Source organism: Larus michahellis, chromosome 9, assembly GCF_964199755.1.
Source record: "Larus michahellis chromosome 9, bLarMic1.1, whole genome shotgun sequence".
Classification (NCBI taxonomy): Eukaryota; Metazoa; Chordata; class Aves; order Charadriiformes; family Laridae; genus Larus; species Larus michahellis.
The window spans coordinates 23,415,582-23,442,546 of NC_133904.1; the positions used below are offsets into that span (position 1 = coordinate 23,415,582).

The 26,965-nt window shown below is 47.1% G+C and overlaps 1 protein-coding gene across 1 annotated transcript in view; it reads right to left on the bottom strand.

The window, feature by feature from the left end:
• The window catches only part of HCN4 (hyperpolarization activated cyclic nucleotide gated potassium channel 4), a 104,159-nt gene that overhangs the window by 14,546 nt on the left and 62,648 nt on the right, over positions 1–26,965 (bottom strand). The window contains exons 3-7 of the mRNA XM_074601481.1: positions 26,416–26,577; positions 17,747–17,965; positions 4,724–4,870; positions 2,509–2,749; positions 433–597 (exon numbers count right to left, since the gene is read on the bottom strand). Of these exons, the coding sequence (XP_074457582.1) occupies positions 433–597; positions 2,509–2,749; positions 4,724–4,870; positions 17,747–17,965; positions 26,416–26,577 (934 nt within the window). The remainder of the gene's footprint in view (positions 1–432; positions 598–2,508; positions 2,750–4,723; positions 4,871–17,746; positions 17,966–26,415; positions 26,578–26,965) is intronic.

Below are 26,965 nucleotides of genomic sequence, written 5' to 3' on the forward strand. Positions count from 1 at the left end.
CAGAACATTTCACTGAAATACTGGGGTTTGCTTGCAGGACTTTGGGCTCACACCCCGGTCTGTTTTCTCTTGAACCTGGGAGGCTGTGGGTATTTACACATTCTGAGCTAAAATTCAAGGTCTAGTGAATTCACCAACATGGCCCCGATGGCCTCAGATTGCAGATCTTGGTTATTCAAAAAGAACTCTTGGCAAGGGAAACAAATGGAAACAGGAGCTGGCAAAAATGTGTGTGCGAAAGAAAAAGAGAGAAGGATGTGGATTTAACTGATTATGAATGAGGCTCCTTGTAGGAGCTGAAGTCAGGCAAGGAGAGACAGGCTGGGATCTCCTTCAGTTCACAACTCCAGCAAAGGAACTAGGGACCAAGCCTGGAGGTGGGGTGCCAGGGCAGCAGGTACTAGGAAGGAGACCCTCACACCTTCTACTTACCAATTCTGTCCAGTCTGTCAAGAGCCACGGTTTCAAAAGCTCGCCGCATCATGGGATACTCTTCCAGCACCTCGTTGAAGTTGTCCACTGAGAGGGAGTAGAGCCGGCAGTAGGTATCAGCTCGCACACTGGCTGTGCGCCGGCCGCGGGTCAGCAGGCAAATTTCTGGAATGAAAGACCCAGCCTGAGAACATGGGGATAAACACCATCACTCCTGTGATACAAGACCTGGCACTGTCACACGGGCAGTCCTGCCTGCCACCCACGCTCCTCGCTGGCTGGACTCTACCTGCACTCCCACTGAAAACATGAACAGGGGCTATATTCTGCATAAGCAGTAACATTTAAGAATACCAGGGGGCTCAGTTGTGTCAGCTGCTACACACAATTGCACCTCAGGGATTCTGCTGATCTAATTAGCCAGTCACGTTTTGTTATGGTAGATTATCAAAGATACCATTTGTGCATTCAGAATGGAGAAGCGCAGCTCGTCATGGGCACTGGGAGCAGAGGGTCAAGCCGTGCTCTCATTCAAGCTAATTCTCTCTCTAGATTTGTAGTAAAGGCTCTGTGGTGAGCTGGGGCCTTGGTGCCTGGTACTAATTTTGATCGCCACACCTGGAACATTTGTCTTTTCAAAGTTTTCAGTTTTTTGTAGATGCGCCACAAGCTTACAGGTTGTCAGGGAAAGCCAAGTTAGTGGCACCTACCAACTCTTGGTGTATTTACACTGCAGTCAGCTACTCGTAGGAGGATGCTTAGCTGGTTACAGCACAGAAAGCCCTTGACTCTAACATAAATGCCTGACTTGGGCACAGATGCTCCTTCAACTCTCAGCGGAGAGCTCTGGAGTCCTGCTTTTCCACTGAATACACACAGAGTATGGGCAGCTAAGACAGGCAGTGTGACCTAAAGACTGACAGCGCACTTCTCTCCGCTGTATGTTGGGTGTCAATCCACCAGCACCACCCTCAGGATTCATTCCGAGTCTACCCCAAAGCACTGGTATAGCAGCACTACAAGGTTATAAGTGCGTTATTAGGCTGCTTCCCTAAGAAAATTCAGTTTATGAGGCAGTGCCGGATTTGAATGTGTGTGAGGAGTTGTGTGTATGGTATCTAAACCACATCGAATGTCACAGGCAATTTTAATCAGATCTGTCAGTCGGGGTATCCTGACTCCAATGCTGTAACTCCAAATCCCAGCAAACTGACCCAACTGGCTAGGGAGGTGCAAAATCCTTGTACTCCAGGTAGGTGCAGACAGGTTGTTTACAAGGAACTAAGAGTCTAAGAAGAGTGCAGGAAATGCATGACAGGGATTTTTTAATAAGAGAAAAGGCCTTATAGAAGGGAAGGAAAGGCAGGTTTCATCCTCTCCCCTCTCAGTAGGCCATTAATTGTGGTGCATTCAGTGCTTGTACTCAAACATGCATCTACCAGAGAACTGTCTGTCTTGAGCTGTCAGCGAGGTCTCTGTGAGGCTCTGAAAGGAGGAGTGTCTCTGTGTTACTCATAAAAGCAATATCCTAAATCTTCTCTTACAGTCTTTTCTGACCTTATGCTAGTTTCACTGTTCCCGAGCTCTGCTGTTGATACATCACGCCTGCCTGATGACCTTCACGACATTTTGCTGAGCCACAGGCTGAGAAGATGATGGACTATGTTTTTTCCTCCATGTTTATACAGTACCTCGTATGATGGATGACAGACAGTAGGACTAGGCAACATATAAATGTGCTTGGAGAATTGAGAATGCTCCGTTTTCTTCCTTTAGGTTTGCAGCTTCACAGATCTGTCAGTTCGCTTGGGGCAAAAAGAAATGAAGCTACAAGAACTAAGTTTCCCTTCTCCGTTTTGCTATTATTTATTATCTAGACTCCCGCATTTCCCGTAAGTCCCAGACACCTCCCATTGCTGCAAGACAGGTGTGATGAACACAGACAGAGGGTGGAGGAGGAGGTGCCTGGGGTATCAGTTCCACATGCTGCCATCCCTGTGCGTCCAGGATAAGCTAAGGAATGTATGAACAATAGCAGTGAGTATTGCTGTGTAAGGGTGATGGACTAACACGCACCTCCAAAGTAGGAGCCATCTGCCAGCTTGGTCTCCTTGTTGCCTTTGGTGAGGACGCTCACCACCCCGTGCTGGATGAAGTACATCTTCTTGCCAATGGTCCCCTCCCGGATGATGTAATCCCCTGGCTGAAACACCTCGAACCGCAACTTGGTCAACATGGAGGTCACAAAGTTGGGATCTGCATTGGCAAAGAGGGGCATGGAGGCAACCAGCTTCCGGCAGTTGAAGTTTATGATTTCCTGACCATGATGTGATGCAAAAGAGAGAGAGAGAAAGAGAGAGAGGGAGGGGGGAGAAAAGACGGGACAAGGAGCAGAAAAGACAGACATATACATTTAGTCAACATCTAATAACCTATGAGATTCCCCACTTGACCTGTACATTAGAAAGTGGGGAAAAAAAATGCTGTTCCCTTAGTCTGGCTCCCCCAGTGCAGGCTGGAATGGCCTCTGGATGCTCAGAGCATTGTAGCAGTGCGAGCTGAAGCTGACAGCTTGACACCATGCTTCACTGATTTCATTCATATGCTTTCTCTTTGAGCAAGTATGATACCCCGCCACCTCCCAAATACACACAATATACCTCTTTCTGCAGGAAACCTTGGGGGTGCATAGCACTGGTGAAATGCTGTATGAAAAAGCCCAGGGCTCCTCTCTGGGAAAATGTTATAACTCACCTTGGCAGCCCTACATTTTCTGTTGCCCTTCCTTGTCAATGAGCTATTAAAGAGCACAAATGTGCCAAGGAGCTCAGAGAAAGAATTATCCTGAGCAGCTGGGGACAGTGTCAAGAGAGGGGAGGGAGAGGTGCCCACTGGTCACTGGGGCATGGGCTGGATCATCAACCTCAGATGAAGAAAACCCAATTCAGCTGTTCAGCTGTCATATAGCAGACAGGGAGTGTGCCTCCTCCTGTGGCTTGGTGTCACTTGGAGGGTATGACAGCACTTTCCAATGCACAGGAGCTGCTCTATGCCATGTCAGCTCAGACTCAGAAAGTGGCAGAAAGTGATATTGAGCAAATCACCTCAGCACAATGCTCCCCAGCCAAGCAGGGAAGGAGAATCTGGGTGACTGGAGCAGAAAGAAAGGGCTGGGGAAGCATCTGTCTCCTCCTTACTGGGGTTTTTCAGGGTTCTTTTCAACCCCTTTAGACTTTGGCAGAACTAGATTTAATATATGGCTGGTAGATCCTCAGCTCTTCTCTCTCCTATAGAGGCACATGACTGGGGGGAAAGACAGGAGGAAGACCACTTCTGGTGCTTGCGTGTGATATATTAGAGGCATGTAGTAGGGAGAGTAGGGAGAACCTGCATTGCGAGGCTTCAGCTAGGGCAGGGCGGGGGGTTCTGTAGAGAATCCTTTCAAGCGTGGGCCCTGCTAGCAGGCTCCTCCTTCCCTTTCACTCTATATGCTGGTACAGCTGATGGATGGGGCACAGATGAGGCCAACACACTGCAGAGCGGTTTATATAAATACATGAGATACAGCTTAATATTAGGGAGCACGAGATGGGAGCTGTGGTGCATATGAGCATGGGGAGGGAAAGGGTCTTGCAGAAGTGCGAGGAAATAGCAAGGCACTTTCCAGAGTGCTCTCCTGCAGGGGTTCTTTGGGAATAGGGAGGACATTGCCACGGCCTCAGAAGGCGACAAGATGTACCTATTCACATGATGAGTGGGGTGGCAGGGCCTGCGTATTGCAGCTCCCACTGCCTTTATGTCAGACACCACTTGTGCTGCAGCAATTAATAGACTCAGGCAGGAGCCCTGCAAATGCGAAAAGCCTGTGTTTCTCTCTCCACAGCAGTGACTTCTGCTGTGACCAAGGCAAAGGAATACCTAACTTACACCAATGGCTAGGACAGCTGCTCCCTCTGAATGAAACTGTCTCCGATAGGGACGTAGCCAAGCTGTGGACCATGTTCTTACTGGCCTTCTCTCCCAGAAAATTAGGCACAATACAGGAACAGGTAGAGCCCCAAGCAAAATGGGGCCTTTATGGCTGCTCAGACCCACGGATGTGCTGCCTCTGCTGGGCACGACATTAGAGCACATGCACGGCCAGTGCTAATGGGAAAGCTGGCCTCCCACCACTCCCATCAACTGATGGCGTCCTCTGCAAAGCACAGGGACAGGACACTGCGCACCAGGAACTCCACAGCTGCCAAAGGAGACAGGAACATGCATTGCCCATTCACCGCCCCCTCCTTACCTCTCGGAGGGGCTCACTCAGCTCTCCCAGGATGCTCTCCTCATCAAACATCTTCCCCTGGTAGCGGTGCTCATAGTAATCATGGATGCGCTGCCGCATGTCTGCAGGGAGCTTGTGGAAGGACATATACTGCTCCACTTGTTTGTACTGTGCAGGGGAGAGAGGAAGAGAAGGAGTCACCAGGACATTCAACAAATGGCGCCTGCTCATGGACAAGGACATGCTAGACCGTACCCATACCTGATTCCTTCAGGTCAAGCCAGGCCCACGCAGATGTATCTGATGCAGGAGGGAGTAACTGTCTGAACACATGGGGAGCCTGCAGACACCTTTGTTATATTCCCCAAATGGTTGCCCTGTGTTTTAACTTTTAAACCGTGGAGACAGCTCCTCATTCCCTGGGTGCTGAGCAGCCCGGGAGCCTGTTCTCCCATACACACACAGCAAAAGTGGAAGTGGGGAGCAGAGATGCGTAAGAAGTGCTCAGCTAGGAATCTCCCCTCAGCAAATAAATCTGAGTGAAGACTGTCCAAACCCTGTGCAGAATTAGAGTAAGAAGTATAACGTGCCCTCAACAGAAGGTTTTTCCATGGCACAGAGCAGACTGGTGGCCAGGGAGCATGACCTGGCAGCTTGGCTCTAAACCAGTGATGTGCAGCACTTTCAGGCCTCAGCCAAGCACAGGAACATGCTCTACCAGGGGCTGCCCCAAACAGTAGAACACAGTCCTGCCTTGGATGTTCACAGTCGCAAACTGAAGGACACACACACAGACAGAAATCTCACAGTTATTCAGCTGAAGCTGCAGCACCCGTGGCCTGCTTTTCCTCTCCTCTGTTCTCCTCTACCCAGCTATGATGGACCTTTGCTTTCCCACCTGGGCTGCACAGGTCCAGGTTTATTTCACCTTTTGCTGGGCCCCTATTGCCCCATGCACTTGTGCTGTCTAACCTGTCCGTATTTTTACCTAACAATTTGCATTTCCATCATGTCATTTAGAGGGGAATACAAGGGCACATGGACTGATGCCAGAGCAGTATGTGGGGATGAATGGTGCTTTCTATGAGTAAATGGCACTTCCTCAAGGGCACGGGACTGTAAATGGGTCCACTTGCCCCGAAGGTGCTGCAGGGACAAGGTGTGTGCATTGCAATGGTCATGCTCCCTCCCACTGGTACGCAGTACAGAACACGATCCTGAGCATGCACCACACTAAATAATGCCGGCAAAAGGACTATGCTCCCCCTTTGCTATCCCTCTTTCCTCTCTTCTCCCTGATAAATCTGTCCCTGAATGTCTCTTTACTGCAGCTTGTGCTGAAGTGCCTAATTACCAAACTTCTGCTCATTACAGACCTCTCCTGCACACACTGGTGTCACTCTGCTCTCAGTACAGTCTGTGCTGACACTGCCTTGCATGCTAACAACTTGATCTGCAGCAGAGAGGAGAAGGAATTACTCTAAGAAGCCAAGGTGGCAGAGGGGACACTCGGGGTTTCCTGGCATTTCCAGAGCTTTTTGTCTGTAGCAAGCAGCAGAGGAGCTGGCTGTAAATATTCATGATCACTACAGCATGATCAAAGTCAAGTGAGTCACCACCTCCCCACGGGGAGCCAGGCGGAGAATTGGCAATGAACGCTGCACTTTATTATTTGGATTGCGGAAGTTCTGTAGAGACTGGCAGGGCCTTGTGTCGGGCGGCGCTATACTGGGTGCTGCACAGAGGCTGCAGCTAGTCAACGAGGAAGATAAATGGAGCAGAAACCAACATCTCACGTGTGGAAAACTCACTGGTCTGAGCCCATCAAGGACTCTGCAGGTTATGCTCTTGAATGCAGAAAGTTTAAGGGCTTGGCTCAGATACCTAAACATAGATGTCTACTACCACTGGAGATGCGCTGCAGCATTTAAGACATCCGTGGGACCTGGCAAATTGGACATAGGACACGCAGGACATTCATTATGGAAACGGAAATCATTAAGCATTACTTTTGCTGACTCAGGTTTATTAAATTTATCCTAAATCCACAAACAGTTCTGCTTGTTTTAAGGCTGCATTTTTGTTGAATAAATCATTTGCCAAAAACATCACCTTATACTCTCAGTTTTAGCCCTCTACCCTGCCTGCTACCCCTCTTCTCTCCACCATAAGCACTTGCGATTAATCTTCATCTGACCTTTGCTTCTCGGGAAAAATACCCCCAGCTTCTCAGACTCACAAGTACAGGTTGGATGGGACAACTCAGACTCTTTGCTTATTCACTACTGTACACGGATTTATGGCTTTGTAACAAAGAGCAATAAATTACTGCTCTAGGAAGTCCCTAGGGCTTGTCAGATTCTCCTACAATCACTGTCCCTAGACAAGGTTCTGCTTCCAATTACAAATTAAAAACATGGTTATAAATGAAAATTACAAAGTAAGAAACCATAATTCTCTGTCGTAGTTAACAAGAGGAACAAATTTTGACTCTCCTGTCTTTGCTAGTGCTACCTCCTCTCACCCAGGCCAGCTGGAGAGTTTTGTGGGCTCTTAACTCTCCCTTGCTCAGAGGTGGAGTCCTGCAGAGGTGCTCAGAAATGAAAGCATCAGCCCCTTCTCTCTGTGTTTGATAAATTGAAGATTCACCTGAGGTTCTCCCCCTTTCCTTGGAGCTGCTCAGCCAGGCTGAAGGCCACCACGCTTGCAGTGTCAAGCACCAATAGCGACTAACAAAAAGCCCACTAAAAGACTGCCTGAGGGAAGGTCTTTTGAAGTGCAGTGGGATGTACGTATCTCCTCTCAGCTCTAAGCTCTAAAGGAGATCAGTCCTGAGGTCACCAGCAACACAGCGATAGGACAAAGCAAAGGGGTAAGGGTAATCGTGTGATGAACATGAACAGCAGAGTGTGTGGAGATTAAAGACTTTGCCTGATAACCCTGAATTTACAGGTCTTCCTTTTTTTAACTGAGGCCCTGATGGCATGCCAATCTGGCACTCTCTAGAGCCTCTTCATGCCCCCTTGAGTTGGCACCCCTTTGAGTGCCTTTCAGACGCGGGCAGCCCTAACCCGGCAGCCCCCTTTTGCCTCTTTTCTCCCTTGCACTTCTCTGTTCCGTCTTCCTACTTGTCTCCATGTCCTCAGCCTGACCTGTGCTCAGAGGAACACACAGAGATTAGTGGCCTCTCTGAGTTCAACTAAAAAGACTCATTTAGGAATTATTTAAATCTCTCTGAAGACAATCGAGTCCATTTAAATCCTAACTCATTTTCTTAAGTCTGTTTTTCTTCAAATAAGCCCTTGAAGGAGGTATTAATATATCAAAAGGAAACCATTTAGCTGAGTATTTTTCCTTCTAGAACTGACCACTTTCCCTAGTTGTCTCCCCACTCCTCTCCCCTTCAACTAAAGCTCAGATCATTCACAGTCCAAAGGGAATTAAAGATTTTTAACTCCTTCCATGCCCTCAATCTCTGTCATGAACCCTCCTCTCTCTGGCAGTAATAAATCACTGTCTGAAATGGCTGGACTATTTCCTTGCCCTACTTCTGAATATAGAAAAGATCCTGCATCTGAGAAGGGCTGCTCCCAGCCCGGTCCTGGCGTTGATGCCTCTTTGAGTCCTCTTTTGGTCCACACACATGATTTTTCAGAGCTTCAGAAAATCCTTGATTTCCATTTTTGCATCTCCGTTAATTCAAAGACACACACTTTGACACTATGCCTACCGACATGGGCATGCACACAAAACCTACTGTAATGGAGGCATTTGGGATGCTTGTCTCCCTCTATCCACAGACAAATACACATTTCCTATACAGAGCTCTACTGCTTGCATTCTTCCAGAAACAGGCTGCAATCACGGTGGGACAGAGTTTAATCTTGGTTACAGTCTCCACATCTGGCCTCCATGGAAGTCAACAGAGATGCACTTGTGTAAGACAAAGGAGAATCAAGCAGAGTAATGCATTTTCATTTAAGTGAAAAATTATGAGGCTCTGACAGTATTTTGAGTGCTAGTAGTATATATCCTGTGATACTGGAGTAAGATACACATAAGCAGCCACAACGTACAACGCTGTGGCGCTCTCAAGTGGATTAGTGCTTCATGGAGTAAAGATCAAGCCAGATGGAGTGTCTTGATGGGACACAGTAGCATCTTTGTTTTATTTTCTCTGACGTATGATTAGGAGTAAAACAGTGCAGCTCCCCAGCATTTAGTAATCATCAAAACCAAATAAATGCTGAGTTCTATCTTTTTTGTCTTTTAAGCCATTCTTATTCCCATCCTTGGGATTTGCTCTATGGACAGATATACATCTTACTCAAAATGATCAAGACACACATTCTCATGGAGCCAAATGACTCTAGGAGGAAGTGGTTTAAGGGAAGAAAAGGGAACTTTTGAACGCAATAAAATCATGCCAACACTGCTGCTGCGATCTCTATTGGTGTCCCTTTGCAGAGCTCCATGCTTGATCTTATTTAGCATGAGTCCTAGCAAATATGATTTTGCTCTTTTCTCTTCCTGAAATTTCGCCGAGAACTGTAACTGGTACAGGCTATCGCAGTTTATCCTGAGTCTGCCAACACTTATGAACGCAGTTGGCTTTACATACATACTCAGGCTCATGAGCACTGCCCTGCTGTTTTTCAGCAAGAATACAGACGTTCATAAAATTAAATGTGCGCAGGGCTGGCTTCTCCACAGCACAGGGAAGTGACTGAGAGGAGCTGCACTCAGGCATATGCTGTCCTTCCCATAGCCTCCAGCCCCCAGGCAGCCAGAGGACAGGCTCACAGGTGAGGCTGAAGCAGGAGCTGGATTCCCTCACAGAGGGAACCACAGGAAACTCTACCTGAACTAGTAAGTGGGCAGACAGCTGGGGTGCCTGCATGAGGGGGGTGGTAGTCGGAGGGTATCAAAGTGTGGTACAGGCAAATTGCAGCAGATTGGTTAGGAATTGGTGCTTATTTCAATACCAGAACAACTCGGACCACATCCAGCACAGCACCAAAGATTATCAGGGCTACTTTTGCTTTCTGATTAATGAGCTAAATTTAAGCCCACGTCCATCTACTCTTCAGTTTTGGAAGGTATTCAATAACATGAATTCCGCAAAAAGCTTTAGATAATGTCCTGGTTCTGAGTTCTTCCAAAGACGGGGTAATTTTTGTAGAGCTTTATCTCTTGCTGTGTGAGAATCATAGAATCATAGACTCATTCAGGTTGGAAAAGACCCTTAGGATCATTGAGTCCAACCATCAACCCTACTCTACAAAGTTCTCCCCTACACCATATCCCCTAACACCACATCGAAACGACTCTTAAACACATTCAGGGATGGTGACTCCACCACCTCCCTGGGCAGCCTATTCCAGTTACAAAGACCACAGACACTAGCACAAAATTCTTGGAGCTTTTTTCCCACTTTCTATACAACACTCATTACACTGAGGATGGCTGTACTGATCAGGTGCTGTAGCTGCCTCCCCTTGCTGTTAATCAGTACCTATTCAGGCCAGGATTATGCTTCAGACAATCCCATTTCTGGGCTGTGAGATGACAACAGACTGAGTAGGGTCAATTATGAGCCTGATGAAACAGTTGTTTAATTCCTCCCATGGGCTGCATTGCTGCAGTGGCCACAGCGAGGGAACCCCACCACGGGGGACGGTGCCACCAGCACATAGCGCTGAGCTGGCTGTCACACACCCAGAGGACAAGGTCTGGCTTTGCTGCAAGTAATGGAAATGTCTGACAACTTCAGGGGTCCTAGGAGAGCAGATTCAAGTACTTTGCGACAAATCTCTTTGCATTAAATGTTGTGAGCAATGCCCCGTTTGTCTGCTCTTACAGGTGCACAGTCTTAAGGTCTAATCCTGCCCACCATGGCAATGGGGTGCGATGATGAATGTATTATGTACAAACTTGCACCTCATGGCTACAGAAACAGCTTGTTTTCCAAGACTAGCTCCAGCCTGGGAAAGGCACCCGAGGAGAATGCCTTGCTAGGTTTGAGAAGTCACATCCTAGCGTTAAGTCTGTAGTCCAGCCTTTTGGACCTGGTTAATGAATCTTTTATTATTCATTAAGCACTGTGAAACTCATATCACAGGATATTTTGGAGATGTCAGTCGTGTCACTGGATCCACATATTTGGAGGCGTGATGGGGGAAAAGAGATTACTCTCATCAGAAGAGCAGAATGAGCAAGATGAGCTAAAATCTGCCACCAGACAAAGGCCAGAGATGGGGAAAAGGGAACAGTGAGTCTGTGCAATTTGAAATCAGTATTGCTGGAAGCAGCCTTTTGCCAGGAGAGATGGCTCAGCAGGGAGCTTAGCTCTTCGCATTATGATGTATTTATTTATTTATTTACAGTTCAAGTGCCAAAACTAATTTCAAAACTGATAATGAAGTTTGAAATCCCACACTGGGATATGAAGAACTGCTGAGGCAACAGCACTTTCCTTTCCGTGACAACACACGCAGTGCTCGTGCATGCACAAACATACTGCTCCGATCAGGCTGTCATTGCCATCGCTCAAAGAACAGAACTATCTGTCTGGCTTCCACTCCCAGAAATACGATGTCAAAATCCTAGCTATAATCACACTATCTCTGATAGAGCAAACCAAGATGAATTCCCAACGTAAACCTGCTGACAGAAGGCAATCTACAGGGCAATTTCATTTTTCCTTCTGTAAAGGTGTGCTACAATGACACCACAATGTTGCTGACTCCTTCCTTCCATTGTTTGCGTGAGCACAGAGTGGGTACTGCACCTATTTCTGCACTTCATGGCAGTCAGACACTCCATATAGGCACTGCCACCCATGAGATGGACACACTCCCACACCTGGGCACTAAACTGTCTGCTTTAAGTGCTGACTTATCACCACCGTGTAGGTATCCAGAAGATATGTTTTGCAGCTTCAAAATGGGGCTTCTCTGGAACATATGGGTAAACTGTTTCAAGGAATAGTAAGTTCACCAATAAAATATTCTTGCAAGAACAAAAACTACTCGGCCCCAGATTAGTTAAGACCATAACGGGAAGGCAATTTGCACTGCAAGATGTTTTTAAAAGAAAACATTAGGGTTTCATTCAGAAAACATTTGCATTTTATAACCAACCCAGGATTCTTTCATGAAAAAGATTAAATAACCTTAAAACAATTGGCACAAACTTCTGATTTTTTGGTTGAGCTGAACAGAACAAATCATTATTTATACCACTCCATTACCTATTTCTCACAAACGTTCTTTTAAGATTGAGATGGATGTGGTATCTGTAAAAGGACAGCTGCCTCGCAGCACTGGATGCACAATCCTGAGCCAGCCATTCTCACCGAATCTTGGCTGCTCACTGCCTGAAAGCACTCAGGGACTTTAAATCAGAGTCAAAGGATGATATAAGTTGGAAGGGACCTCTGGGGGAGTCATCTGGTCCAAATCCCCACTCAATGGAGGGCGAACTTACATCAGGTTGCAATTTTTTGGCAACCTCCTTGGACCTACTATCACATGTGGGTGGGGACGCAGAGAAGGTGGGGATGGGGGACCCTTTATTATTCCAGCCATTCTTTAATATGTCAGGGGGGAAGCTGGACCCCTCCTGTAAACTTAAGCTGCATCTTGCTCCTTTCACTTGCTGACTCTGGACTGCAAACCAGCCAGAAAGCCCAGTCCTGATTACAGAAGAAGCTACCTAGAGGCAGTGCTGAGACACCGAGCCCAGTGCACACCAGAGGCCCTTCCTTCTAGACACAATCAATAAAGCACATAATTTATTAGCCTTGTTATCAACCCCAAATGCTCTGACAGTAACATGGGACATAATAGTTCTCAGGCCACCTCTTAACAGACTGAGATAATACACAACTAGTGCAGTCATAACACTCCAAACTTTTTCCAATTAGAAAATCTGATTAAATTTTGCATTTGATTAAATTTTCCAGACACCTTTAATTTCTGGAGTGTTGCACACTCCCTACCCTCTCCTTCACACACATTACCAGAAAAGTAAGGGAGCTTTGCAGCTTTCCTGACATACAGAATTGAGATGTTAGCTCAGGAGGGGACTTCTCCGTTACCCCTTTGGACTCTAAGAATCTCGGAATGTCACCTGAGAACCTATGGACATTGGTGACCAATCATCTTGGGAACAGCCCTTCAAATCCTGTCCAAAGTGGCAACGGACAGGAAACCTCCCATCTGACAGGTCTGTGGCAGAGTAGATGTGGCAATAATCGCACTGTTTGCCCAGCTCCAAGCTAACAGAGCAGCTGACACTAGTTAATGTATCTGCACGGTGTCGTCCCCAAGGTAGCACTGGCTAAAACAACCCTGGAGCCACAAGAATTAATATAGCTTCGGTACAGTGCTGTGCTTGGGTTAATTAGCTCTGCTTAAAGAAGGGGTGAAGGGGGGCTAATCAGCAAGGGCATGTTGCCAGGCTAATGTGATTATACTGTATCCAGGACCCCAGCTAGGATTTCTGCACGAAATTCCCTGCACGCATTCATTTGGAGGCAGTTCGGAACACTGAACTGCATAGTAAAATGGCCTAAAAACACAGGAGGAGCCACGAAGGGTCAGGCTGAGGGGTCCTCTCACCTTCAGGCTGATCACAAGGGCTGAAATGTTGATAGTTGGACAGTAAAGTACTTTTTTGCTCTGATAGCCAGACAATGGGATAAAACTGTGGCAAGAAGGACTGTGCTGATGGTTAAGCAGGGCTGTTTCAGGAACTGAGAGGTGATGTCATTATTGCTTCTGTAGGATTTATAAAGTGATTCTTTAGTGTTACCTGCTTGACCCCTTGCAACTGTGCTACAGCAGGTGCTTCTTCAGAATAGTGACAAGTGAATATGCAAGTATCTAACCTATTTCAATATATATTTTAAGAACAAAAGGCATTGAATAGACTGTTCAGGGGGAAAGAGGAGCAGGGAAATGAAGGTGGAGAGCAGAGAGCTTGAGAGAATGCCAGTGGCAGACAGATCTTGAGGAGAGATGAGGCTCTGGAAGGAGAGATTACGGCTTTACTGGGCTCTGCAATGCTGACAGCAGCAATTCCTACCTCTCATCAGTCATTCTTCCGTACGTACCTGAGAAGATAACACGGGAGAGTTGAGCCTCTCTGCAGGATGCCCATCACTGCTTGCATCCTGCTGGGTTGGGAGAGTGAAGCCCAGAGTCTCTCTCTGCTTTGTTCCAAGGAGCATGGCTGCAGTAAGCAGCATAATCACCGCTCCCAAAAGCCTCAAGGTTAGAGAGTCTGCTGGGGAGGATGTGTGTGTGTGTGTGTGGTGACTTGACATAAATATTAATCCAGCTGAGCTTTGGGATTAGAGAAAGAAGTTAATAGGGGAACCTGCAAAAAGCATGAAAATAACTTGCACATGAGTCTAGTTTATTCACCTCCTGGGCAGGGAACACTCTCTCACTTGTGAGCCACAGTTACTGCAGTTTGTGGGGTAATTTCATAGTCAATTATGAACTTACATGTTAAGGCTTGAGCTCATCCAAGAATAGCTGAAAAGGGCCTTGCGCCTCTGCTCTTGCCCATGGAGATCCTCCACCAGCACCCAGCACCAGTTCTGGCACTCCCTGGACTCAGTGGGTGCTCTGGCACTCACTGATTCAACCCACTAATCTGGCAGAAAAATAATTTGGAAGAAAGAAATCAGCTCAGTCAAGGTCTGAGAAGTATGAAAGGTGGCGCACAAGAGTGAATTGGTGCAGTTGAGAATAGTGGCAGGGAGCACTGGGTGAGAATAGGTACGTGAGGCTTCCCCTCTTTGGTCAGAGCTGCCGGATCAATTCGGTTAGAACACGGAACTACACAACATGATTTTGGGAAATTTTTCTATCAGAATCCTTCAGGATGGACTTGTAATAATATTCTCTCACATGTAGAAAATAGATAGCAATCTTGGGTGCAAAGGTATTTCGGAGTTAGACACCAGACTGAGATTAAGAGATAAGAGTCAGCTCCTGGTCCTGTACTGACACTATCTGTGACCACGGGCAAGTAATTTCGCAGCTCTGCTAAATTACTTAACACACTCTGCAATGCAAGATGGGGCAGACAGGTCCCTTTTAACTTTGCCACTGGGACTGGAAATAGAACAGTCACTTCAGAGTGCCAGATCTAAAGAGCTATTCTGATTTAGAGCTTTTTAAGGGAGGCACAGAGCCAGACTTACATGATGGCTGTGCCAGTTTTGGTGCCTGAGCTGGTGTGAGTGCTCTGTGCCTCATGGGACTCTCCACTTGGACTCAGAAACCTCGGCACCACACTGTCTTGGAGGCTGCAACTTCCCTCTCCAAATTCTCCATGCTTCCTACCACCCCATCAATCCTATATGGCTTCCCTGCCTTGCAGAAACTAGCATAGCATGAAGTCAGATGCTACAGGCGGAGATTTAGACAGGACAGGGATTGAGTGTCCAAATGTTCGATAAATCCAACCCAGGGTGAGACAAGCCTACTACCGAAGCCAACAGACAGCACATCTTGGCTTTTATTCCTCTTCTCAAAAGCCCTGTTTGTACAAGGGAAGAACAAGCTGGTTTGGCAGAGATCTAGACAATACAAAACCTCATCACAAACTCACTCCTGAACCTTGTCCTGAAGGTTGCACAAAGCAAAGTCTGTCCGTACAGTTCTTAGCTATAACCTTCTGTCCTGTTACTATGTTATTTCTGCTATTCCTCTCCCTCCCCACTGTCTCCCCTTTCTTTGCTACTCCCAAAACAGCTCTGTAGCCTGAGCCCCTGCGGAGGTGAGAGGCAGAGCCCTGTTTGCAGCCCAAAGGTGTACTCAGCAGAAGTCTCCAAACTGCCGCCTGCTTCTACCAATCGACCTGCAAACTTGTTGAGATTCTTTGCTTATAATATGCTTCAACAGACACATTGTCCCATGAGGACTGAACTAAATTGAGTTGCAGGGCTGCAAATCACGAAGCAGCCTCATTTTAATCATGGCTATTCAAGTGCTAAGGAATGCAGAAAATAAATACATATTTGTTTTAAGGCCATCATTTGTCCCATTTGCAAGAGGAAAATGAATGTACTCAATCCCTGAGGTTTTATTCCTAGGAGAATACCTTGGGAAATGAACCTGCTATAACCACTACACACGAAATACACCCTTTGTTAAATCCTCTACCCATTGCTTTTGTCACAAAGCTTTTCTCCTGGATCGATTAACCCTCTCATTCACATCTCACACTTCTTCCGCCACCTCAGCCACAGTCCCTGCTGGCTTAGTGGTGACTGATTTCCCTGAGCACTGACTGGAATCCAGCTTCCAGGGTCAAGTTCTGCCCTTGTCTTCAGGCCTGGCTGTGGAAAAAAATTCTAGTGCCCAGTCCTGCAGGTGTAAATTTGGCGGCGGCTCGGTGGACCAGGTGGTTGGATTTGCAAATCAGTCCTTGACTTCTATGCTACTTCAAACACATTTGAATAAATACTCTGCATACACAAATTTGATCAGCTTGCACTCCTAGCGCTGCAGTGTCCTTCTCTTTGTCACACCTTACTTCTCAATTAGAATTAGTCCAGCCAATCTGTAACACAGTGGTAAAACTCTATACAAAGCCCAGTGCTCTAATTGCATCCCAGTCCTCCCCACTTCTCCTGGGCTTTTTATCTCTTTCAGCTCTAGCTGCAGTTTGAGACCCTCCCCATCCTCAAACATGAGTCAGCCTCTGGTCTTCTTTGCTTGCACTCTCTGCGCTACTGCAAGGTCTTTCTGTGGCCCAGTGTTGTAATTCCCATGTCTCAAACCTGTTCCTAGGTCATCTAACAAGTCCCTTCTCCCACCTCCTCCCATGTAGCAACTTAAAATTCACCTTTCTTATGCCTGTGTCTGCTAGTTGTACTTTACCCACTTGAACAACAGCTACCCTTGCACCTAATCTAACTGCGCCCATCAGGGTCAGAATAGGGGTAGCACCTCATTCCTCCTCTTCTTAATCTTCAGATCAAATATATCCATAAGATCCTGGCCAAAACACGTGCTTGCCTATGGCATCCTCAGCCCTACTAATTGAGGGTAGTTGCCTTTGTTGATGCCTGAAATCAACCTGTCTTTGCGGCGAAGTCCCTTTCTCGTCTCTAAGCAACACAAGCTCTTGCTCTTCATTACGCACAGTCCCTCTTCAATTAGCTCTTCTGTGTTCGGTGGAGGTGCAAGCCTAGGGTTCAACCAGAAGTTGAAGGGAGAAGTTTTGCCTGTCTGTGTCCTAGAGGGACAAGTATCGTTGCACCAGCAGCCCCTTTGCTTTAGATAACAAAACGTCATTGTGCAGACAGCAATGTACCAAAGGCATGGAAAGAGGGAAGGAATCGATGCGGTTCCATGAGTTACCCTTCATTGGCTGAATCACGCCGACAGACCCTGTATGCCCCTTACCATCTGACAAATTCACAGTGTTGCCTTAAACCCACCACCACCAGTTACTGCCGCTGCAGTGGTAACCTGATCAGTTGTGACATTTCTGTCTGTGCCCTACATTATGCAATTCAACAACCGTGCAATTAATTCGATAGCTACCTGGGGAACCTGTTCAGAGCTCCTGAGCTTTGATCTGTGCTTTGGGGTTTGTTATGTAGTTTCACTCATGAGCACTGAAGTGAATAATCTGGATACTTTTAAAGAAAGTACTTGCTAAACAAAAGCTGCACATTCTGGAACATTCACTTGAGATTTGAAACACGATCTCGGAAAGGAAAAAGTGACTTACAATTTTAGATACCAGTGACATTGATAATGTTGATCTAAAAAGATAGTCAGAGACAACAAAAATCACCCACTTGCTCTACCATTATTCATCTGATCTTGCATCTATTTCCTCCTGAGGGTCTGTATGAGTGAATGGATGGGTATGAATTACCAATAAAATGCCATGGTGACAAAGACACCGCACTTTTAGCCTCTTGCATGGGTCACTGATGGCCCTGGCTTCCTCCACACAGTGCATAAACCACCCCTGGGTGACATAAGGGTTGCAAAGCCCAGTCCTTACCTTCTCCTGGTACTGACGCCGTGAGGAGTCCAGAGACTGGATTAGGGCTGTGGCATGGCCGATGAACATGGCATAGCAGGTGGCACCGACAATCATGCTCAGCATCGTGAGCCACACGTCTGACATGCCAACAGGCGCCTGCTGCCCGTAGCCAATGCAGAGCATGTGACTCATTGCCTTGAACAGCGCATAGGAATACTGCTTCCCCCAGGAGTCATTCTAAAGAGACAGATAGACAGACAAAGCTTTAGCAGTGGGACAAGACATTCTCTGGGATGAACACATTTCAGAAAAGGATATCTACCATTAGACCCAAAAGTCCACGTTTAAAGCACCTTTACATGATAAACAAGCAATTCAATTCTTTGATGGCTTGGAAGTGCTGGTCGCACTTGATTTTAAAAAAAAAAAAAAGCCCAAATTTAGTCATCCAACATTAACTGACTTTGGTGAGGGTTTTTTTACAGATTCCATGCACTCTTTCCAGCAAAACTTTCCAGAAAGAAAGCCAGACAGTCTGACACACTGGTAACCTGGGATAAACTGAGATGATGCATTGAGATATTTTCAAAATGACCCACGTGTGGAAGAAGGAACTGAAGGAAATGATTACTCCACTGGAAAATGGACTTTAACAGAGAAGTAGTAAAAGAGAGCCTGAGCAAGGCTGCCAGCGGGAAGATCTTAGAGTGGGGAAAATCACTCCCCAGCAATTTAGGAAATGGTCAGGATCTCTGGTCATTACCTGAAGAGATGGGAAGGGCAGAAAATTAAGATGATAATGTCCAGATAGCAAGTTCTCAGAGTAAAACACGGCTTTTTTCAGGGAGCTGAGAAAACTACAAATGGTCTCATTTGAGAGATGCAATAAACCACTGTGAGAAGCCATCTGAAGTCAACGGCTTCTTTCGGACACCCTGTGCTCTCCCACTCCAACGAACACAAGATGCACCTCAGCAATTACATCGTGGGATAGGGAGAAAAAACAGCATAAGTTTCATGATTATTCTGATTAGCCTGAGTTCATGGAACAGCTCAAGGTACATTTACTATCCTGTGGGTATTATATGCTAGCAAGTCCTTGCCACAAAACCTTGTAAAGTAAATGCACTGTCATCACACACTGCTATTATAAGGTATGTGAAAAAATACCTCTGCTACAGTGACATTCATTGCAGCACATAATCTGTACATTCATCAGTCTTCTCTCTGTTCCTAGGAAGGTGTTAACATTATGGATATAGCTGTGCAGATACATATACCATGGCAACTTAGAAGGTCATTGTATGGAAAGCCTGGTTTGTGGCTTGTCAAACAGACAAGCAATATCTTTGTGAACTCCATTCAGAGAGATGCAGCAGCCTCAGCACCAGTAACCAGTGGTGCTGGGAGCCCTGGAGTTTACCAGACACCTCCTTGGAGGGATCTAATCACAATCAGGTGATCAGAGGCTGATGACCTCTCTGCAAACAGCTGCTGGAGTATCACTAATGTTGATGGAAATTTTTCAGTAAGCTTACCAGTAGTAAACAGAGGCAAAGCATACTGTTGCTGTCTGTGAGCTGTGGCAAAGAGCTGGAACCTCTGGAGAGTGTTAATGCTTGGTTAGGAGATAAGCACATGAACAAAGACAGGTGATAGTGTTACCCTGGCCATATTCAGTTACATTATGCAACACAGGCCTAATTCACACTGCAACAAGAAGGGCAAAGCGACAGAAGGGACAGCGAAGCAGACACAGAAATAGCACATTCACAGCCCCAGAAGAGAGTGCTCCCTGCTGGCGCCAGCCTGTCTGGGCTCACCTCCCTAACAAAGCAGGAACCTCTTCACCTCCTGCACTGGAAAAAATTACCCGTGAGCCAACAGAGAGAGAGAAGGGACAATGTGCCCATTGGTGTCTCTATTCCCGGCTATGCAGTTGGCTTGCCAGTGTGTGAGGAGCCGCAGCCCAAAGGGCAGCCAGCTACAGATAAAGGCAAAGAGCATTTGCACTCTGCTGCCTGTACAGTAATGATCCAGCAGGATCCAGTAGGACGGATCCAACCACAGGGGTGCCTGAGGTGTGAGCACCAAAGGAATGAATCTGCTTGCTCCTTTGCCTCACCCACATCTATGCTGTGGTTCCTAAAGTCTTGGTCGAACAAGTGTGGGGCATCCATTTTTCCACCACCCAGGTTTTGCGTCATGTTGCAGACCAACTTCTGATCTGTGAAGGCATCAAGCATCTCACACACCTTACACAAGCATCCCTGCATCTTCACTGTTCACATTTCCAGGAGCCACACTCCTTTCCCTCAGCCCTGTAGTACTAGCAGTCACAAAATTATGGCCCCTGCACTTACAGAATGACAAATGCTGTAAACTGTATGTCTTCAGCCCATTTATTGTCCATGCTTCAGCAGGAAAGTCATCATCCTGAGACAACAGGCAGGAGCAGTCACACTTGACCAACCTTTGCTTAAAACGGTGCCTCACCTGTGAAGGTGAGCAGCACATTCACAACTCTGCTGGGGTCGAAGTAGTAGTTCAGGGGTCCTGTCCCATCCCTTCCTTGTTAAATGAAATCCTTTCCCAAGCAGGAACTTCTCAACGGGCACTGCAGAAACGCTGCTGCCTTCGGAGTTCAGTGTGGCAGGAGTTTAACAGGGCAGCACAGCTCCACCACAGAATTGAGAGCACGGAGAAATGAAATGACGAGTTGAAATTCCAAAGGGAATTTGGGGAGACAGAGTAAGAATAACTAAGCTAGAATTGGATAAACCAGGAAACTGGCTGCCAGGGTCTTTAATGGCCAGTAATGACCAGAGCCTAAGAGGAACATCTGGGTCTCAGGCAGGTTCAAGTTTTAAAACCCATTCTTCCAGCAAATTGCTGCTCAGGAGTGCTGTTTACAAGGAAGCTTGCCAGTGTTTTGTAGGAATTAGTCATCCAAAACTACAACATCCAACATCAGTGAGCCCCCGTAGCCTGCAGAAATACTTCTGGCTCCCTGGGAACTCTATACTTACAAGTCACAACCCCAATTCCCATCAGCAGCACGACTCCCTGTGAGGACAGCCTGCTTTGTGCCAGACGGAGGAGATCGCTGAGTAATGACAGACTGAGGGGTGAGAGCTGGAGGAAAACACGGAGTGTTTAAAAAAATCCTGAGCAATGTGGTCTGCTGGGAGAAGAGATCAAGGACTGCTGAAAGAGAGGCAATTCCATGAAGGGGAAACCTTTCAGAGCAATTACCTTTAAGGTACAACCTCTGAGCTCTTTGAGCATCTGTAAAGAGCACTGGATCCTCACGGCACAGTCTATGTGATGACTCTTTGCTTATAGGCCTCAGCATATCTTTAGTTTTTAAGCCTGCTCTACACTCTTTTGTTTTCCACAGAATAAGCAGGCAAGTCGAGGATGCAGTACTTTAAGCCAGACTAGTAGTAGTGGTTCCAAATGTGCTGTGGCCACCAGTTTACCAGCATCATGGTGCTTTATACTGACAGCTTGTTTCTGTAAGAGCCATACGCCTATACTCAATATACCACTATACCGGTTGCCACGGTGGGAGGGTTGCACTACTTCAAATATACTGGAGTGGCTAAAATGGTCCATTAGGGTAGGTAAATGAGGCCTTAAACTGCTGAAAGAAAATGACTCCTCGTTAACCAAATCTCAAAGCAAGCTAAAATGGAGCTACAGATCTGTGCTTGAACATAGTCAAGAGGGATGTTACCTCAGACACAGGCCAGGCACTAAGAGCGTTTGCAAAAGGGAGTTAAAATTACTTTGAAGCAGTTTCTCAGACTAGCTTTTTTTTAAGTCCACATTGGCAGGACTATAAGGGTTTCTCCGGGATTATTGTCTGGACTGCATTGCCTTTGCTCAGATCCACCCTTGAATCTTGGAGACATGTCCCTGGAACTTTTCAAAGGCAGTATTGGGTTCTGCAGTACCTTACAGAAGCACCGAAAGAAACAGTATGGTGTCTTACAGGATGTTCTGGGTCTGACGTACCTGGTTGAACCCTCACAGAAGAAGACTAGACAGAGAAAAGCAAAGACATAAAGAAGTACTGGCAAATTCTTGGGGTAGGAGCATAGTCCACGGGCACAATGTTATGCCTGACTTACACCACTAATGTTTCACAGTATTAAGGAGCTGTCTGTAGTGAAAGGGCTTATGTCAACCTTGTGAACTCCCACATTTGTCTCAGCAGTGATCTTATCTGGCCACAGAGTTGTTACTAGGGGTTTGCTACTGCACACCACTTAGGTCAAGCTGTGAAATAAGGCCTCTGAACATCACTGCCCTCCCCTGGACAACACTGGGCAGGGAAAGCAGACCTTTTGATGCAGTTTAAAGGAAGGGAATAGTGGGACAAGAAATGGAGATGATGGGTCAAACTTCACAATGGACAGAACCGCCTTATTCTGGGCTTATTTCCAAGAGCTTTGCATGGCTTTCATCTAACAGAAGAGATTTTTCTTAGGACTCTGAGTGCACCAGTGTGTTTTAATTGCCCCAGTCAGCCTTGCCTGGGACCCCCGCCCATGCACCCATTGTTCCTGGAGCTCCCTTTCAGGCCAGGCCTGGGCATCCAGGGCTTGCTTGAGCAAGCTGTACCTGTGCCCAGCCCAGGGCCCTGAACATATATATGGTTTAGCCTTGTTTCCAGCCTTGCCTCTGACCCCATCTCTTGCTGCTCCTAACTGGACTCCCTGGGTAGACCCTGGACATGACTGTCACCCTGCCTTCACTGTAATGGTCAGTGGACCCTCTTATCACAACTTCTGCTCTGCCCACCCTGTTTCGGACCGGTAGGACTGTGCCCTAGTTGGCAAGGGCACTGCTGTGCAGGGGTCACCCTTGGCTCCTGGGTCATATCCCATTGTGGAGCAGCCCCACTCTGGCTGCTCCCCGACAGATTTTATAAAACATGCTGATCTACTACACAGCTTCATATGCCTGCTGAGTGAGGGTATGAGGGATGTGCTGGACCAGAGGCTTAGGGGGAGTTAGGAATGACACGGGAGATCCATGCAGGATTGCTCTGTCTTCTACAATACATACTGCATCAGTTTTTCTTCCTCCTTTCTACCAGCAGCACTACAAGAACGTGTTGGGGGGTGGGGCATGGGGGTTAAGCTCAAAAGGAAAGCTGCTCTCCTTCTTTTGGTAGAAGGGAAGACGATTAGCATTTCCTGTGCAAGGTCGCTGCATTTGACATGGGGATATTTGCCTTCCCTGCAGGGTTTATCAGTTCAGCGCGATACCCAAGGGAGCATGCCACGTGTTTCCAGCAGCTTTCAGGTCTCAGCAGAGCTCAGATTTCTCTGATGAGTAGCTGCCAGGAAAGGGTCTTGGGGAGATGCTGCTGCCCGCACACATGCCGCTCTGCAGCTGACTCACCAGTCTTTCTCTTTTTAATAAACTGCCCTGTAGGGAAGCTAATGCTGAAGCCCCTGAGACTGGGGCTCAGCAATTAATGCTGAAAACATCCTTCCCTGCCATTTCAGAGCCAGTTCAGAAAGAAGTCATACAGAGACTCGCTCCTTCTACGACTGCTAAAGATGAAACATGGAGCATGTAGAAAACACCAAGATGAATTGGACTCAGGGATTTATCGAGCCCCCGATATGATTTTGGCAACACCAGACCCTTCACAGATCCCCTGGAAGAGGATCAAACCTTTAGGAAGCAGATGGGAGGTGATGAACCTTCTTTTCCTGCTGTGTAGGAATCAGAGCTGGTTTTATGGACTGCCAAGTGGCTAGGTGGGAAACTCCAGAGCGGTGGAAGAGCCGCACCAGCATACTCAAGGAGAAAGCCTCCAAAGCATTTGGCACCTCACTATCAGCTCCCCTTGGCTGTAGCAGCTTTAGAAGATTCCTTTTTTTCCTATTCCATCCATTCTATCCCAGCTTTTTGGCTCCTGTGTATAATCAGGGCAGTCGTGCACCAAGTATATTTATCTCCTCAAAGCAGTGACCAGGTCAGTACAGAATGTCCCAAAATCCAACCTACCGACTCTCTGTCATAGACAGATGCCATCCTGGCCTCCCACCTCCCAACCCTGTCCATCACAGCTCTCAAACAGAGCCATTCTGGAAACTACCATCAAGATCTTGGCACCAAAGTTGGGGAACAGCCCAGACCACCGGTTTCTTGTTGCTTCCTGATTCAGTGGCTTCTCCTATTACTTCAATATCGACTACATGTAAATGGTAGCACTAATCATGCCACCCGCATTCATCACTGGTCCCAATGGCACATCTGGAAATCTCAGGAGATTAGAGGACAGAACCTTATTGTGAGAAGAAACTATCTGATTCCAGAAAAACTGATTATCCTCTTTGTTAAATGTTCTAAAATCAAGCTATTTTGGGGCTGCCATATTCCTGTACAGCTTCTGTAGTGAAAGCCACCTGAACTATAGGTGGAGCATATAACCATCTCTCCAGTTCATCCCAGTTTCCTGAGGCTCCATTTCTGAGACAGTCACTGAGATAATTTTTTTTTCATTTTTATTAAGTTGAAAAAGTGAAGGTGATTTAGCTGCAGGGGAGAAGTGGGAAAAAAAATCACACAAGGCAAATTTAATTCCCAGCTTCACAGGCTCTCAAGGCTGGGAAGACAAGTACTGCAGCATGAGTCCTTGCCTGGTAAAGCTCTGTTCTGGATTGAAGCTTTCTACCCTGCCTCTCCTGGAGACTCTGCTGAGCCCTCCTGCCTGTGGGATGCATCCTTCCCCCCCACCCCCTCTTGCTGCTAAGAAAGGTGCCTAGGCTAAATCTTTTCTTCCTCTGCCCTGTCTCCTGCCACCTTTCCAGACCCTATCCCTTCTCTACACAGTTACCTTGATGGTCATTTATAGGCTCTGTTCATAGTCTGTCCCAGTAAACTCTTTTTCTAGATTGTATAAATAGAGCTTTGCAGAGCTCACCAGGCTCTGATCCCAATATGTTTGCAGCTCTGCAAGTCGTTTTCTGGCTTTACAGCCTCCAAGTGAAAAGTGTCCAAGCGCCAATTTGCATTAGCTTGTGCCATGCATTTGCGCAACCTACTCGGTACAACCCCAGACCTCAGACCGTTTTCGATACCTGCCATTACAGTATTTACTTATCCTCAGAAGTATGTGGGGAGGGAGACAACGTTGTTGTTTTGAGTCTTCAGGTCACTTTGCAGCTTGTGTTGCAGCTCTCATCCGCTGGCCTTTGAGCCAAGTGTGCTACTCACACTTGTAACTCTGCAACCCCAGCTTTTACCTCTTCCCCCAGGGCTGGATGGGAAAAACCAACGGAAGTTGTTGCCATCAGACGGCAGCCCCCACCCAAATGTTAGGATAAAGGAAACATGGTTCAAATCTGCTGCTCTGAAGCTGTCCTGCAAGGGCACCATGGCCAACTCACTTCATCCGATGGCGATGATTTCTGTCTGCACCTCTGAGCTCTCCAGGATGTCCTTTTGAACCTGAACAGCACAAGCACAATGGGGCCCTGATCTTTCATTGCTCCTGCCATATAAATAATAAAAAGGCAGCATGGGGGAAGATAAGGCAGCTGCTGCATGTGTTGTTCTTCTGCTATAGATAAATAAACGGCTCTAGTCTCCAGAACTGTCAGTCTGGCACCTCTCAACTGCAGGAAGTGAATGATTATTGCAGAGGGAAGAAATGAGTAAATAAACACTAAACAAACGACTTTTTCATGGATGCTCACTCTTCTCAGGCATGGGCAGCATGTGCCCACAGCTCCGCATGTGGGAGGCATGGGAAGTTGGCCGTTCTTTTATACATTTTACATTTGTTCTGTTCTGCCCGAGTGCCTGATTATTATTTTTTTTAAGAAGAAATTGGCTGGGGGAATCTGGAGGTTAAGAGCTGCAATAAGAGGCAATTTTTTAAGCTTTGTCAGTTTTTGCTGCTTAATCAACTGGACATTGTCCCTTTGAATAAAAGATCCTGAATTCTCAGCGAGATGGTTGAAAGGTACCATGAACTCCCCGTGCATTTACCATATGGTATAAATCTCCCTCACAGCAAACAGCAGTGAGCAGCACAGTTGGGACGTTACTGGGAAGTCTGGCTACTGATCCCATGATGGGAGGCTGAACTGTGGCTTGGCAGAATCTGTTACAGTCCACTCTAATGGGATATTGTGCAGCTCCCCATGGAGAAGGGTGGGTGGTCCCACCGACCCTTCAAGTGGATATGGAGTGAAGGCTTAACAGTTTCCTTGAGACCAGTAATGGAAATTATGGATCAGTCCCAGCTACAGCTCTACGACCCGGTCTGCCTCCTGCCTTCGGCTCAGTGTGCCCAGATCCCTGCACAAAACCGTTTCCATTCTTGCTCTTTGCTCTTTCCTGCCAGGAGGGGGAGCCTGGCTCCTGCCTTCTGCTGCAGGCAGCCCGCAGCAGGCTCTGCTGGGGCTGGCTCCTGCTCTGCAGCCCTGAGACTCTCTCCTTGCAGAGACTGCCTCCAAGAAGTGTCCGTGCCCACGGAGCCGGGGCTCTACAAGTGCCTGCTGGATAGCGGAGGAAGGCCCTAAAAGGACGTGGGGGGGGAAATGGGAAGCTGGAGGACGCCATGTTAGTGTTGGGAAGTCGATGCTGAAATGGTCATGCTGTGACCGAGGGCCTGGGTTTAGGGTCGCGAGGGAGGGAGTGGGGCAGGTACTTACCACCATGCGGTTGAGGGACACCCAACAATCGTCAGGGAAGTCCTGCAGCATAGGCACAAGGAACTGGAGGCAGCCATCCCAGTGACACAGCAGCAGCATCATCCCGATCAGGTTCACAATCCGCACCACTGCACTGGCCAGATCGTAGGTCATGTGGAAGATCTGCAGGGGCCAACAGGGAGCAGATTAGATGGCAGCCCCCCAGACAATCAACCCAACATAATTAGATGCAGTATCAGGGTCAAGACCCTTGCTAAAATAACAGAAAAGGCTGCATCAGCTCAGCACAGGTCAGTCACAGTATGCAAGCAGAACTGGCTGAAAAAAGAGATTAAAAACCAAAATACAAAATCATAATCATTCACCCCTCTTGTCCTTTGATTTTGCCTTCTAATTGACATTAAAAGCTCCATAACTCATTTTATAAAATCAGTTGGTTGCAAATATTTCTGAACATCAGACACTCCTCCGAAATAAACTCTATCATTACATCTTTTTAACTGCAATGCCCTTCCTTGATGTCTGCTCTTGCTGAATACATACTACACTC